The 17,105-nt window shown below is 40.0% G+C and overlaps 1 protein-coding gene across 7 annotated transcripts in view; it reads left to right on the forward strand.

Annotated features, from left to right (window-relative positions):
• Nucleotides 1–1,501: 1,501 nt before the first annotated feature.
• Nucleotides 1,502–17,105, forward strand: part of VPS13B (vacuolar protein sorting 13 homolog B) — a 449,295-nt gene continuing 433,691 nt past the window's right edge. For all 7 annotated transcript variants that reach the window (XM_065054087.1, XM_065054081.1, XM_065054083.1 and 4 more), the window contains exons 1-3: nt 1,502–1,661; nt 2,312–2,489; nt 8,515–8,658. In XM_065054087.1, coding sequence (XP_064910159.1) covers nt 2,343–2,489; nt 8,515–8,658 — 291 coding nt within the window. In that variant the 5' untranslated portion in view covers nt 1,502–1,661; nt 2,312–2,342. The remainder of the gene's footprint in view (nt 1,662–2,311; nt 2,490–8,514; nt 8,659–17,105) is intronic.

The following is a 17,105-nucleotide window of genomic DNA, read 5'->3' on the forward strand; positions in this document are numbered from 1 at the left end:
ACATACGTCCTGCTGCGGGAGGTGGACTCCTGCCCGAGGTCTCACTCTTTGGGCTCTGCTTTATACAAACCTACCCCAGGTGCCATATATTGCTTTCTTTTCTGTTTTCAGTCATGCAACTACACCGTGCAGAATAAACACACAGGATTTCAAATTTCCAGGAGGAATATAAAGCTCAGCAGGCATATGCCAGGCTTTTCTTTAAAACTCAAATCAAGAGACCTTTGCAAAAGGTTCTTCATTACCTACATCAAAGCCATGCCCACAGGCACTGCCTACTGCACTTCACCCTGAAAAAAAAAGGCCCATGATCTTTTCCAGATCATCCGCATGCCAACGGTGAGGAGTCCATGAACTCCTGTGGGTCCAGGGCGTTCACTTGCTGCCAGGAGCAACTCGGGGCTGCTGGGAAGGGCTTTTTCTCTGTGATCAGCGTATTGAGAAGAGCTCTGGGCACATAGAAAATCAAAGGTGCTTCCGAGTAACTTTCTCTCACGCGAAAAGGTGAAATTCAGAACCTAAGCAGAACTTCACTCAAAAACAAAAATGGAAAATGTTCATCTTTATTAAACATGCTAGAAACACACAACACGCTCACCATCACTGAGATTTGGCCCAAACGGTCACTCAACATGACGGAAATAAAAATTTGGTAAAAAAAAAAGCAGAGCATCTCCCTTATGAGGAAAGGCTGAGGGAGCTGGGTCTCTTTAGCTTGGAGGAGACTGAGGGGCAACCTCATTAATGTTTATAAATATGTAAATGGTGAGTGTCACAAGAATGGAGCCAGGCTCTTCTCGGTGACAACCAATGGTAGGACAAGGGGAAATGGGTACAAACTGGAACACAGGAAGTTCCATTTAAATTTGAGAAGAAACTTCTTCTCAGTGAGGGTGACAGACACTGGAACAGGCTGCCCAGGGGGTTGTGGAGTCTCCTTCTCTGGAGACATTCAAAACCTGCCTGGACACATTCCTGTGTAACCTCATCCAGGTGTTCCTGCTCCAGCAGGGGGATTGGACTGGATGATCTTTCGAGGTCCCTCCCAATCCCTGACATTCTGTGATTCTGTGAAAACCTGGAGCTGGAGTTGGCTGAACGCAACGGTCGCACATCTGCTGGATTCCTCGTGCCGCGGGTTACAGCCCGGGCCTTCAGGCTCCTCTGCGCCAGCAGCACACCCCAGAGCGCAGGCAGGGCCTCCCCCGCCGTGCCGGGAGCACACCCCGGAGCGGAGGCAGGGCAGAAATGCCCTCCCGCCGCCTCTCCAGCTCCTGCACTCGCGGACGCGCCCCAGCAACTGTCCCTCCCAGACCCGTCCACTTCCCTAACAGCGGCCAGGGCCCCGCCCCACGCATAAAACCCCGCCCCTCGCCCGGCGCCCCGCCCCTCCCGGCAGACCGCGTGACCTCAGCCGGCTTCAACTCCGGCTTCCAGCGCGGCTTCCGGCCCCTCTTGGTGTTCCCGTCAAACCCTTCCGGTGGAGGGCGTCTCTGTCGGCGGACAGGGGAGCAGAGCACACGCGCGGCAGAACGCGGAAGTGCTCGGGCGGCGGAGCCGGGCGGCGGCAGCTGCCTGCGCGGGGCTCCCGCGGCCCGGCCGGCCCGGGGTGGGCGACGGCTGGGGCGGGCACGGAGCCTCGGGCGGGTTCGGAGGGGCAGGTAAAGGGGTCCTGAGGGGGCGTGGGGGTGGAGGAGGTGGTGGGAGGTGTGAGGGGTGTCCTGAAAGTACGCGCAGGGGGTGCCCGGGGGAGGCGGCAGGGTCGGGGAGGGGTCTCCTCAGGGCAGCGGGGCTGGGGTTGTTGTTTTCTTAGGGGCGGGAGGGGAGCGGTGGCAGGCTTTAAACGTACCTTCAGCTCGGGTTTTGAAGGGTTTGCCCACACGGAGCTGGGGGTTTTGCCGTGCGCAGCTCGGTGAGGTGTGTTTGGAGGTGTTTTAGTAGGGACTGTTATCAGCTTTTATCAGGCTTTCTGTCATTTAGATTTATATGATAGCACAGTGGGCTGCTTGACTTCTCTGTTTTCTTGTTTGTTAGGGTTGGCTTCTCTTTTGATGGTAAGCGAGGCAGTTAGTAGTTCATATATATGTATAAAAGCTGGATATTGGTAAATGCAAGTAGATGTGCTTTCATTTTGCTATATATTTCATATTTATGTGTAAGTATATGTATCTTTACATATAGATAAATATGTTTATAAATCAGAATTTGAAATGTCATTTTTCCTTTGTTCAGACAGTGTGACTGTTGCTTTATTGAAAGTTTAGCTGACAGGCTTATGAACAATATCTCATTGTCTTGTCTCTTTTCCTAGTGCTTGATCTGTAATTCAGGAATCTTCCAGAATGTTGGAGTCCTATGTGACCCCTATTTTGATGAGTTATGTGAATCGCTACATAAAGAACTTGAAGCCTTCAGATCTGCAGCTGTCACTCTGGGGAGGAGATGTTGTACTTAGTAAACTTGAATTAAAGTTGGATGTACTTGAACAGGTATGTTATGTTTATAGTAGTTACAGTCTGTGCCTTCAGTTCAAAAGTAGTTGACTAATTTATGTTGGTCTGCACAGATAAATATCAATTTAGTACAATTTGTCTTCTTATGCAAGACCTTTCCCTCACCCTGCTGCATCTAGGTATTCTTGCATTAATTTTACATCATTTGTTTAGTAGTGAATGGTAATTCTTTGCATATTCTGTAAGTTATGGGGTATGAAGAGAAAGGTGTGGGGTTTTTTTTGGATATGTTTCTTCTTTCAGCAACCATTATTTTACAGTATGAGCATTAGCTAAGTTGTTTTCCAGTCATATTTACTAACTGTGTGTAGTAACTAATTCAAAGTGTCACAAAGTAGGGTCTCTTTTTAGTTATGCATACTAAACACAGATTTTTATTCTCTATATTGTCTTAGGACTCAAGTTTTCATGATTCCAGTTGTATTTAAATATAAGAGTAATTGAGAGCTAGTTGATCAGTAATTGATCAGCTAGTTTATGTAGATTAAATCAGAGGCTCTGTAAAACTTAGCCTTAAAAAGATGGGTTTGACCAAGTAAAACACTTGATATAGAATTTGGAGCCTGTTGTTAATATGAACTGATTAAGTCTTAGCAGAGGGACTGTTTCTTTCTGTGCATATCTGAGTTGACAGCTTAAGAAGTTGTGTGTGAGGCAGATAGAGCTGTTTTCTGCCGTGCATGGTGTAGCGAGTCTTAGCTAGAGTCCTGCGCCCAGGTGTAGTCCAACTGGAGGAGCTGAGAGAATTGCAGCAAAAAAAATAATGGGAGATATAGATAATCTGACCATTGAAAGAAGAAGAAAAGACATAAAATGTGCTTTTGAATTTTGAATAAAAAAGGGTAAGACCAGATAGGGCAAGAGTTGTATGGGTGAGACAAGAAATAATGGAATAAATTCCACCCCGGGACACTTAGATTGGACATTGTGGAAAACTTTCTCATGTTTTAATGAGGTTATGACGCATTGGGGACTGAATGGTCTCTGTCAGGGGAGGCCTTTTAAAATGTGAAAGAAGAATGGTTAATTAAGTATCTCTGATCCTATTTGGGAGAAGGAGACAATCTTTCAAGAGATCCTGTGCTGTTTTCTTTTCTTCTGTAAAGAGCCTGATTTGTCTTCCTTTGAGTATTTGGTGGCTTCTATATTTTCTCTCAAGGCAACTGCCTTTTAGTTCCTCATTTTCTTGATACAGCTTGTCCATACAGCTGATGTGGATACTAGACTGTCGTTGATAGGATATGTTCCTCCTGCGAATATTCACAACCTTTAAAATGTACATATTATGAAATCAAAGAAGGTCTGATCAGAAAGGAACTCCGGAGGTCACGTAGTCCAACCTCCTGTTTTGAGCAGGGCCGTTGCCAGCATTATGTCACATCAGCTTGTGTTTTGTTTTTTTTTCCCCAGTTGAGTCTTGAAATCTCCTGTCTTGGTTGTGAAAACCTCTTTTTTAGGTAAACTGTTGCAGTGTTGTGCCATATAGGAAGGTTTATCCTAATAAACAGATGATGCCTTGGGATGGATATATCAAACTTGCTCATGCTATGAGGAGTTTGCTCCCATCATCTATGTTGTTTCCTTTCAAAGAGTTGCAGTTGCTGGTAGGTGATTCCCGGCCTCATCTTTGCCTGCCTGTGTATCAGCTGGATACCTAAATACCCAGCACAGTCTGTTGATGCTGTGGCTGTTGTAGAGGCAAATATTGATGTATATGCCCGTGCTCAAGACTCCTTGTCTTGAAAGGAACGTGAATATGCCGTGAATGCAAAACTTAGCTCAGATTGATTGATTTTTTTTTTTTTTTTTAAGCTATTTGACTGTGTGTTGGGTTTTTTTTTGTGTGAAATGTAGTGATCTTAATTTGGCTCCTGTTATTCTTTGGAACTTGCCTGGACCTGCAGACTGCATTTAGGGTATCTTTCTCTTGTTTGCTGAAGGGATGCAGCTTTGTGCCTGCTCGGCAAAACCCTTTGAGTGTGTAGTATTTGGTAATACAACATTCCCAGGCCTTTGCAGGTCGCAGGGAGCTCCTTTGAAAAGCTAAGGTCTCTAAAAATTACCAGTGTATATGTTATTCTATTTGTGTTCTCTACCTGGATGGATTAATAATATCCAAATTTAGTCACCTTAACTGCTTTGCTCTTCTAACATCCTTTCTGTCCTGGGCTGTTATCTCCTGACTGGCTCCCTGTTCCTTATCAGGCTTGAATTCAGTCTTAATTTCACGCTTCAGGTTTTGGATGCCAGTGCATGTACTGCGGATGTCTTTGTCTGGAGCCCGAAAATTTTCAGATAATACCAGCTTTTGTGGAACTGTACATGATTATTTGGGAACATTAGTGTAAGTGTCAAACTACCTGGACAAAACACTTTATAACAGATTTAGGAAGAAGTCTGCGCTTTCTTGTCTTGCTCCTTGCACTTCAGCTGTTGTTAGTGTTCCTGTGTCATGTTGCACTCTTCTGGGCCACCACATGGAATCTCAAAGAACAGCTGAGAACAGAGTGTAGACTGCTGTCTATCTTCTAGGGACTGAGTTGGAACCAGTACCTTTTGAAATCAGATTTAATATCGTTGGTGGCGTATTTTAGAAGATTTATCAGACCCCAAGAGAATATTTCAGTACCTGAAAACACTTTGCATATTTTTATGTATATTTTTATATGTTTTCTCTGCTCTAATTAAAGTAAGCTGAATGTTATTGCAATAACTCTCAGGGTCTGTCCTCCTCCTGCCCCCTTCCCACCCCCCTCTTTTTTTTTTTTTTTTTGACAGTACCAGTTCTGTAGTGAAAGCTGAGTATCAGTTTGTACTCAGGTTCAACCTTCTAGGTACAATATAGCTTTTGTACATAATCATGTCACTTTCTGCATAGCCAGTTAGTTTTATAACAATTATCTTTAGTTGAAGGTTAAATCTAATGAAACTTTGATAGTAGTTTTTCTTTACCTGTCCTGGATCAATCAACTATTAGAACTAACCATTCCAATACATCTTCCTTCTGAGTGTAATAACTGGCACATTGTATAAAAACTACTTCAAGAAAGTATCTTGTAATTAAAATTTAAAATTAATATTTAAATATTGTTTCATGGAAAAGCCTTTTAGGCACTTTTGGCAACTTTCACATGGAGTCCCTATGTTACCAGAGGTAACAGAACTACCTATGAACTTGATAACTAGCTTCTGTGTAATATTTTTGTTGACACAGTGGTATGAAAGGGGTAAGATACCTGGTGAGCTCTTTTTTGCTGCTTGTGTGCATTTTCATAACATCATAGCTTATGATGTTAGCTGTTTTACAAACTCAGAAGGGGAAGGTTAAGTGGTCTTTGATTGGAAGACAAAGGAGAACTTTATCTAAAGATTGTCTTGTAGTGTAGAATTCTCATATCTGAAATAATTTAGAAAAAAATATGAAAAATGCTAGTGTACTTAAAATAATTTTAAGGAAAGGAGGGCATTAAAATATCCTTACTGTGTCTGTCATGTGCCACTGGGTTATTTGTAGAATACAGCCTTGAATGTGAGGAGAAGGTATTTGAGTTAATACTGATGTGGAGGAAACAGTAGTTGCCTATCGCCCCAAAGTTTGGTACAGCCTTATGTTTTAGACCAAGGGCAGATTTAGGGCAAGGTTAATTAAGATAATCTAGTCTGCAGTCTTGCATTATGTCAGTCAGTTATTTATGTGTCAAGGAGTTTTGTTTTCAGTCCTTTTATGAAGGATTTATATGACATAAATATAAAATCTAAAATGTGAAGTCTAATCAGTCCTAAGTACAAAAGATAAATTAAGAATTTCATGCAGTGCTTAATGAAAAGGGGAAGATTGCACAGGAAAGAATAGTCTTTGTTATATGACTTTATGAACAATTTACTAAATTTAGCACACATTTGTATTGTCTACTGAAATGGGATAACAAAGATTTCTCTGCATTGCTTTAAGGAAACTTGCTTGTGAAATTAGGATAATGTTGGGCAACATTTGTATCCAAATTCCTTTGAAAAGGAAGAACTGTGTCTTCTAAATATGCTGTGCATTTGGTTGTATCACCTCATTTTGAAACAATTCGTACTTCTGCATTTTCTTTTAATACCTTACAGTTAACCAGACAAAAATAAGAATGGGTTAAATCCATCTAGCAAATAATGAAAAAAAGATCTGTTCTAGAATGTGTTTTGAAGTAAAATTTTAACTTGTGAACACAAGTCAGGCTCTAAATAGGTATTGTGGTATTGATGAGTGACAGATTGTTTCTGTGCTTCTGGAAAGGGAATTTAATTCTATTACTGTTAATAGTGATAGTTTGCTGTCTTGATTCATGAAAGCATTGTCTGTTAAATTGTAATGTATTTTTAGGTTGCACATTTTTTTTGATCATTTAATTCTTTTGTTCCTCCCACCCCTCCCAGCTGTGGAACATAAGGCGCTTCTTCGTTTATTGTGTGATCAGCGTAGTGACATCTGTAGCTGTAGCTGCCCAGTACTTGCTTTTTAGTGGCTTAACTGAAACTGTCTGGATTAAAATTTTATTTGTGTTGATTGTAAGCCTAAGGCTGAATTTTTAGGAGAGAGGCTTTTGGCTAAAATTCTTTAGTATATTAGTGAATGAGATGAAGAAAAAATGCTTTATAAAAACAAATTAACAATTTTCTTCAAACTGTTTTTATGAGAAACTCTATAACTGTCATCTTTGGAATATTATTTGAAATTAGATGTGACTATGTGTAAGCATGGCTGATGTAGAAATCAAGCTTCCCTGACATGACACGGATGTATTTTTTGTTTTGTTTTGTTCTTTTAAGCTTCATTAGTTTTGGGGGTTTAATGAGCTTTCATTAATGTACAAACTTAAAGCTGTACTTTGCAAAAAGTAGAGCCTATAATTTTGTGTAGATGTCTTCTCTGGAGATTTTGTCAGCAGTGAATATACTTCATCTACTCTGAGCTCTTGGGTGCAAGATAAACTTTTTCATAGTACCAGTAGAAAGACTGAGGAGGCAGCAGTGGCAGAATGGGGAGAGTGTTCCTTAAAATTTCTTGTTTCAGCAGTCGTTGTGGCTGTGGTGGTGCTCGGTATTTGTGTGTAAGAATAGTTCACTTCTCTTTTGGGTGACTAATTAGAGGTGTTCTCAGGATGCTGACCTGTCACAGTTGCAATAGGGTTTATTTCAACTCTGAATTTTTGACGCAGTAACACCTTGGAAAAATAAAAATTTTTAGTGGGCTTACAAAACATATCACTAAGATTTGATTACAGTTTCAAGACGTTAGGCAAATAATATTAACTAGCTTCACATAAATATTCAACAGGTAGACTTTATAATATATGTGAAGTACTAAATGTAAAATCCACTTTCCTTCAAATTTTATTAATGTAGAACTTCAGCAGGGATAGGCCTGTGGTCAAGCAATGGAGGAAAACAGGCTTTTTGGATCGACTTCTAGATGTTTGTCTGAAATTGCCTGGCAGCTTGCCTGCTTGACCTCAGAGCTTCATGGACCCTCTCTATTTAACTTGTGTTCGTTCACAGGAGTACTAAGCTCCAGCATGTAAGTACCTAAAATGAGCTGAGGTGCAAAGGTGCTGAAGCTCCATGCTGCCCAATTTTGCCAGGGAAATTCTGAAGTTTTGAACAAAGGCTTATGTCCCTGAGTTTACTAAGAAACATGAACCTGGGGGTTCATTTCTACTTGTGCCTTGAATAGTGACACATTTTGGAGTAGCTTCATGCGAGAGAGGTGATTTTAAACTTCCTTTTATTATCAAGGACACAGTATTCCAAATGTCTCCTTTGAACAAACTGTAGTGTACGTGTGCAAGCGATAATAAAACCATTTGCCTAGCGCTGTGGCATGCTGCTGATTTGGGGATGGAGAATAAATTTTGGCTTATTTTGGCTTTCAAATAGGACTGTACTGTTTTAAGTTACAAATGTGTCTTGAATTCCAATATGTTTCAGTAATTAATTCACTGCTCTTTGTTGTTGTTAGGAGCTGAAACTACCATTTACTTTTTTAAGCGGACACATTCATGAACTTCGGATTCATGTGCCATGGACAAAATTGGGATCAGAACCAGTTGTCATCACTATAAATACAATGGAATGCATCTTGAAATTAAAGGATGGAGCTCAGGTAAGAAGTGTGATGAATGATTTTCCAACATTGAGAAGGCTGATGAGAATCATAGCTTCTATAGGTCATGTTCTTTAAAGCCATCTGAAGAATCAGGCATGTGAAGCTGGACTCCCTCTTATTTTCTGAGTGTCATGGGGGAGTAATTTAGGGTTCTTCTTGCTGCAGAATGATGTTTAGATTTCTTAGAGAGAAGTGCCACTTAAAAGAGTTTGGTGGTGGGTTCACTCTATTATTTACTGCATGGGGGAAATATGCCAAGCCAAATGCTGCTTATCTTCTCTCCAGGAACCTGATACCCATTCATGAACTGAACCTTCAGATGTTTTCCCTCCCTGATAACTGTTCACTCTGGAGTCTGTGTCTTGGGGCTCCGGAGACAAACTTTCAGGCAAAGCCTGTATCTATTGTGGTGCAAACTGTCAGGATTCTTCTCTCCCTGATAACTGTTTGCTTTGGAGTCTGTATTTTAGAACTCCAGTAGCAAACTTTCAGTTGAGGCCCGATAACCATATGCAGAGCAGACTTTCAGGAGACAAAATTCTTAGAAAAATAAAAATTTAATGGAGTAGAAGAGCAGGAGGGCTGGCTCAAGCTGGGTACCTGCGCAGAGGTCCGCACAAGCACAGCAAACTACAAACTTTTATCTTTACAGACTATAAACACTGTAATTCAGTCCAATAGCAATATTTCACCTCCAGGTCCTTTTGCTTGCCATTGGAGCTTTTTTCTCTGACTCCACATGGGCCTTTGTTTTGTTCAGTTGTAGACATTGTTTTTGGTCCATCTCCTTGCAGGTACTGTTTTGTCTGGATAAATCCTTTCTTCTCAGCGAAGTGCAAAATAGGCCCCAATTTGCAGATGTCTGTGGTGTCTCTGCGTTAGCCTTGGATCGTTGTTTTTTTTTTTTTTCCAGTCAGTTCCATCCTTCCCAGTAAAATGCAAGCTGGACTTTATCTTGCAAGTGTTTAGTGTAGTCTGCAGTTGCCCTTGGTAAAATTTTAGCAAATCTAGTCTACCAAGTAACATGAACCAGAGTATATTAAAAATCATACAACCTTATATTTCTAAATAATCCATTACATTCAGTATGCATCTACTTAAGCTAAATGACTAATGTTGAAGTTAAATTGGGCTCATTCACTGACCTCTGAGTAGTAAAACCATTGCCATACAGCTCACTTACTTAGCAGGGAGAGCTCAAAGTGGGCTCATCCAGGCTGTCGTATTTATAGAATGAAGTGGTTGACTCATAGTCAAATTGTATACAGTAGGAAAAGTATGCATGAGACTCCCTGCGCCCACAAGTTACCCGTGTTCAGTTGCCGTTCTGCTTCCCTGTGGGTCTCCTGGAAGGAGTTCTTGGCCTGGCTGCAGCTCAGGCCCTTCCCTCCTCTGGAGCCTGGACCGAACTGCTGCTGCTTTGGCTAGAGGGTGGGTGGGTTGGGTGAGTGCATCCACCACACTGAGAGGCTAATATTGTTGTTCTCATCATGGCTAGTACGATGCATATTTTTATTTTTCTATAAGCTGTAGCTGTCTTCTTGCAGATGTAAAAGCATCTTAATAGTGCTCTGCCAGAATTTTCTTATGACTAGACAAGAAATGGATTTCACCACTGGGCATTGGCATTTTTCATAAGTGTGTTGTTACTATAGAAGGAGTGCTTTAGAGATTCTGGAGTGGAATTCTCTTTTTCCCTTTAGAAGTTGTAGTACTTGCCTGAGTGTACTTTTAAGACTCCTTACATGTAAGGGTCCCAAAGAGCTTTTTGTTTAGTTGCTTGCAATAATTAGTCCAGTGCACAATTTCACAGGTTCGGGAAAGATTTCTCTGACACAATGAAACTGAAACATGCAGTGGCTCAATCTTATTACAGATGTAACCTACTTAACAAAAAGTACTTGGGTATATTAATGTTGAACTGTGTGTGTGGGGGGGTTTTGGTGTGTTAGTGGGGTGCATTTTCTTTTTAAGCCTTTTTCGCGTTTTACTTTCAATATAGTCCTCCAGTTACATTAAGGATCATGCAAAATAAAATTCCAATTTGTGCAAAGCTCTGAACTGTTTGGTTGGGTGCTTGATGAGTTGTTAATATTTAATGTCAGTAGTTAGATATAAGCCAGCAAGAACATTGGGAAACACTTTGCCATTATGTTTGATGTTTCTTGTGATATTATTTTACAGTTCCAGAGCTAAAAGGCTTTTGTTGCTGGTGTAGAAATCTCTAGTCCTGGGTATGCTACTCACAAAGCATATGCTTGCATTCTGTAGTTACACATAACCTATATGCATTCATGCATGTGCCATGTACACACATATATGCACACCCACATCGAAATCCTAAGTACTTTTTCAGTGTTAACGTAAGATTTTTAGGTCGCGTGTTCCATGAGAAATGAGTTTTAGAACCAGCAAATTACAACTAATTATAGAAGTTACAGAAAAAGACTTGTAGCCCATGACTTTGTGCAACCCAGAACTAGTATTTGATATTGGACCATACAGATGGCTACTGCTGGAATGATCAGATTTCCTGCTTGCATGGTATTTGAAACTTGAATTTTGTGGTGCATACAGCAAAAGGTCAAGTGTCATGAATGTAAAGCACTCTCAAAATAAGTATTTGTTACAGATGTTTAAGATTCAGAGGCAAGAAGGGATTTTTGAAAATTGCAACTGACATTTGAACAAATTATTCAGTGGTATGTACACTCAGGAGGGTAAAATTTGGGTCTGTGCCATAGAATGATTATCTTTGACTAACACGAATGTAGATAAAAACACTTATGCTGTTTTCTGAGGATATAGTTTATATTGACAGCCTGAATTTTATTTCTTAAATTACTATTTGAAAGTGTTTTATAAAAAGAAATGTTTTGACAAATTCCTGTGTTTTAACTTCCAATGTGACAGTGTATTTGGCTAAACTAAATTGTCCTAAAAATCTTTGTAATCATTGAATAAAAACACCTGAATGAAATAGGATATTTCTATGGAAAATTCTAGTAAAATGAACTTTCAGTGAATTTAGCTCTAACTTGAACTGTTCTGCCAAGGAATTAATATCAGCAAAGACCAGAATTAGCAAGAAAGTTTAGCTCCCAAAAATGCATTGGCTTGATCCTGCATTTACTTTCTCAAGGGAAACCTCTAATGAGCATGCTCATAACTTCCCCTGAGTGAAAAATAAAGTTTCTGACCTCAGCTTCGTGTAATATATATCCTTTGGAAAGCGGCTATTTAAAAGAATTTTTGTTTTGAAGATATATCAGGATTAAAATATATGGCGTTGTTTGAAGCTATTGTCCATTGGACCCTATAGATTTTTTTTTTGCGAGCAAAAAACTCTCCCCTTTTGTATGTTTTTGAGGAGAGCATCAGCCCTGGGGAAAGCCTTTGTACCTCTGAGCTTTACTGCGATGCTGTCTCATTCTTAGTTCAGTGTCTGTGTTCGTTTGGGTGGGTTGGTTGGTTGGTTTGTGTTTGTGCTATTGCAGCATCTCCTGAGCTGAGAGAAAAGTTTGGAGTAGACAGTAATGGCTCAACTTCTAGTTTTAGGCTAATTTTCTTTTCTAATCAGAAATGTGGTATAAGTGGTAAGTTTACCCAAGGATACACAAAATCCACAGTACAGAATTAGTGGTATTTTTAGTGAATTTTTGAGTACTTTGAAGATCATTGCTTTCTCCTCTTTGCTTTGCTTTGCTTCATTCTGTACAAGTGATACTAACACTTCTAAAATCACAACATTAATTAAATATGGCTACTTTACAGGAAAATGGAACTTAAGTACATCAGGAACAGAACTTTGCAGTGTTTGAAGTGGTGTTCTGTTGAACATGCTTTGTATGTGCTCTTTTGCTTAAGAATTTGGTTAATGCCAGTAAGTGCAGCAGAAATTGGGTGTGAGGCATTGTGCATTGCTTTTTGACATCTGTCAGCTTCATGCAACTATGCCTGTTTTTTTTTTGCTCCTGAACACGATCTTCTGCAGCACTGAGATTTAAGTATGATTGTTTATAATGTTACCCAATTCATGAAATGTGTTGTTAAGTATTATTTGTAATGTGTTCTTATACACTTAACTTAGCTGCTAAGTGACATTAATGAGAGCAGTTGTCTCATGTGAGTTGTTAATAGAATCAATACTCTGTGATCAGCAGCCATTATATCATCTCAGATAAGGAACACAGTGAATCCTACTAGACCAGTTGAGGTTTTTTTTTCAGTTGTTCCAGCTCTCCAGGTTCAGAAAGTCTATGTATAACCCATATTTAATAACTATTTCTCTGCTTTTCATAGTTACTTTGTCTGTGACAGTAGTCATATCACAAAGCATCTGATTATGGACATAGTGCAAGCACCACTATTTTTATTTTCCCCTCTCCTAATTTATAAAAGCACATCCCTCTAGTGTTTTCTGAAACTGCAGTGAAGTTCTGTGTTCCTCTTATCCAAGGGTTCAGGAAAAAGTTTACAAGGTAAGAAGGCAGAATCTAAGCTTCCAGAATGATAGATTTTTTTATCACTCTGTTCATTTATATAATGGTTTAAGTAGCAAAGATTCTGCAAACAGTCTGGAATTGCTCTCAGAGAATGTAATCTCTCTCAAAATAGAAGAAAAAGGAAAACTATGGTAGTCAAGCAGGTCCCATATTACAGATGAATGGGCGTGCTTGGTATCTGTGTATTTGGCTTGGATAGGAGATGGCAAATTAATGCTCACATCCTGCTTCCAGCAGTGTCTTGAACTCTCTATAAATGGCAGAACATTCTGGTATGGCTTTGTCAAGAAGACTTCTGGGTAAAATGGAAGAATTTTAGGCCTCTGAGGATGCAGTGATTAACAAGGAAGGTAACGGGCATGAGCACAACTAAGCAATGCAGCTGCACTTTCTGATTGTCGTCATGAAATTTCTTTCTCAGGCTTGAACAAGCGCTTATGTCCTTCCTACTGCCAACGAGGTATTAACAAGGTGTAGACACCTCATAGTGTTGCCGCTGTTTATTTTGTGCTCCTATGTACTGTGAGAACCTAATTCAATACTGGTAGAGAGCAAAAAGTTTCTACTTTTCACATTTTAGAAATCTAGCTCTAAAATTCCTGTTGTCTTGTTCTTCTGTCTTGTTCTTTCTAAGCTGAGGGTTTGCTTCAGTGTGCAAAAAATGATGGAAAGACAGCTGTAAAGCTAATTTGACATGAAATATTATTGTATTATAGCTGCTACAGAGGTGGAGAACTGCTGTTTAAAAGCAACTTTCTTCCAGAAGTAATAATGCCTGTCAGCTGTTGGAGTTCTGTTGAGGTTCAAGACCTCAGGTTCCCTAGTTGCCTTGTCATGGTTTGTTGTATTCTGTATCTTTTAGTGTACTCATACTGTTGGTTTCTCTTAGGCATATGTACTAGGCTTCTTGTGACCTATTCTTAATAATATCTCAGCAGCTCTTCTCAGCCCTGTGAGTATTTTGTCTTGATTCCTGTCATCCTTTCTTCAGTTTACTTGGCTGATGGAGCTCACTCAGTGCCTCCCATCTTGCTTCCAGCTTTAGCCTATGTCTTCCTTCCCACATTCTGGCATTTTCTTAATGTGAAGTGAATTGGACAATTTGCTAATCTTGCAGAAAACAGAACCAGCTCCCAAAAGATGAGGTTTCTTGATTTCTTTGTTCTGCATTATTGTGTTGAATTAGTTTGCTGTGTGATCAGATAGGGGCCAAATATGGCATACAGAGAAGGCACTGTGTGTAGAAAGGCTCAGCTCAGCTGTGTTGCCTAAATGTGTCCTTGACTGATCAGTCTTATCCCACTAGATGACATATGGAGTGTTTATCACCTGACACCTACTGGACTAACCCTTCCAAACAATAGCAAATGCTTTTTTCCCCAAGAGTCATTTTCTGAAACAAGAAAATATTCAAAATCTAGTGTCTATCTATTGTGATGCCATGTCAATGCACTTTGCAATTGCAGTTCAACATAGAGAATGAAGAAGCAGACTGGGTTACTTGAGAAATAACATGGTGAGAATTCAGAATATCAAAATTCAGTGTTAAATCAACAAATGTTCGTATAATATTTTTCAATACTATCATTTTTGCTGGAAAAATAATTTTCATTTGCTGAAAATGGAAGTGTTACAAGTTTGCATATGGACTACTGTTTCTGAAAACAAGAGCTATAAACCAATTTTTGAGACTTTCTTTGGAACTGGAGTGTATTAGGAGTCCAGATTTGTTGGTGTAGAAGCTGCAGCTGTACTAGGAGTGTGTCCTGGCTGAAGCATTTCACCATTTCTGAGTTATGGGAACTCGTGTGTTGTGAAGAGTATGTGTTATCAAATAGGGCACAAGTAATGGTCATTTTAACCCATTTCTCTTTCATTTTTGCTTCCATAATAGTCTCTAAAATTAATTCCAGTATTTGACGGTAGGTCGCCACTGGCAAGTTACATTCTTGTTAAAAAAATAAATAAAAAAGAAATCAAATTAGGTATGCCAACAGCCACTAAAACTGCGTGACCCTAAAATACGCACATATCTCTTTAGTCATGCACATGAACCTATGCCAAATTCCAGTGTTATCAAAATCTGTATTTTTTTATTTTAACCAAAAGCAGGTGTTTCTGTTTTCTGCATGGGTAATCATGTTTCTGTGCTTATCTCTGTATGAGCTCTGTCCTGCAATACAATTTCACTTTACTGAGCTGCCTCTTACATGTTTCTTTGACACTTAACATCTGTGCAGATTCTGCTTTTGTTGTTATTCCCGCTTTGCCTGTGAAGTAGTTCAAAAGTTGACAGTTCAGTAGTGTTGCCCATGTGGAGCAACACAATACCAGAGGATGAGGTTTTGTTTCGGAGGAAGCTGATATTGCTCGTTTTACTTATTTGAAACTGTAGTTCCTTATTTCCTACTTTGTTGCTTTAGATTCCCTTGCCTGGGGGCTCGTGATGTTACTTAACAAGCGAGGAAGCAGCAGACCTGTGTACCTGTTGTGCTGCATTGGTGTAGGAAGCTGGTTCTTTATACGTATGTTTCTCTGTGTACATTTGTATCTGTCTGTGCATATTAAAGCTTCCCATCTGACTGTTTTTAATTTCATTATTGCTTGATGGTAAGGAGGAACAGTTGGGACGGGAAGTGTAAATAGCATGTAGTACATAGGTAAACAGTTGCTTTAAAAAGCAATAATTTCACTGTTATTCCACATTTTAGTAAGGCAACAATAGCAGGGAAGAGCTGTTTTCTGACTGCTGGACAAGCACTGTCATGTGTGCCCAGCTCAATGGGAGTCAATGGATATTTAACTTCTTTTCTTCCTTCGCTCAAACAAACCAAAACAATTTTTTCTTCTGGGGTGCTTTGATGGAGCATCTTCACATGTTCTGTAATCACTAGAAAACTGCAGACCCTAGACTGAGTTTTTACACTATATACTATAGCTATATTCTAGAAAGTTTACATTAAAATTGTTATGGTTGTTTATAGATCAAATCAGGCTCTGGGATATGTATGACTACAAAGGGGAGGGGGGGGTGTATGCACACAAGTTTTCTAAAATGAACTTTGAGTGCTTATGTTGGAGAAAATGTCATCAAATTTACTGGTACCTCCAAAAGGTAACAGGGCTGCTGGTTGTTCAGGTCCTATGGAATGACAGAATGTTAGGGATTGGAAGGGACCTCAAAAGATCACCTAGTCCTACCCCCGCTGGAGCAGGAACACCTAGATGAGGTTACACAGGAATGTGTCCAGACGGGTTTTGAATGTCTCCAGAGTAGGAGACTCCACAACCCCCTGGGCAGCCTGTTCCAGTGCTCTGTCACCCTCACTGAGAAGAAGTTTCTTCTCACATTTAAGTGGAACCTCCTGTGTTCCAGTTTGCACCCATTGCCCCTTGTCCTATCATTGGTTGTCACCGAGAAGAGCCTGGCTCCATCCTCCTGACACTCACCCTTTATATATTTATAAACATTAATAAGGTCACCCCCTGGTCTCCCCTTCTCCATGCTAAAGAGACCTCAGCCTTTCCTCATAAGGGAGATGCTCCACTCCCTTAATTTTTGTTGCCCTGCGCTGGACTCTCTCCAGCAGTTCCCTGTCGTTCTGGAACTGAGGGACAAGTTCACTCCTGACGTAGGTCCCCTTTAAGACAAATCTTTGGCTCTGTATCTGATACTTTTAGTATCTTGCACTCCAAAGACTTTTAACCTCCAAAATAACACAGCTGCTTTGGCAGGTTATGCATGGAAGTACAGTGGAGTTTAACAAAGTATTGCATTTTGAATAAACATAAGAAAACTAATACTAGTAATTGCACAACTTAGGAGTTGCTTAAGAGTGACTGTTTTCAATACAATGACACGTGTCTGAGCGTATTAATCCTTCAGTGATACTGCCTGTCAAACACAGATATATACAAGTATATCACATCAAAATTAGC

The sequence above is a fragment of the Columba livia genome, chromosome 2 (genome assembly GCF_036013475.1).
Source record: "Columba livia isolate bColLiv1 breed racing homer chromosome 2, bColLiv1.pat.W.v2, whole genome shotgun sequence".
NCBI lineage: Eukaryota > Metazoa > Chordata > Aves > Columbiformes > Columbidae > Columba > Columba livia.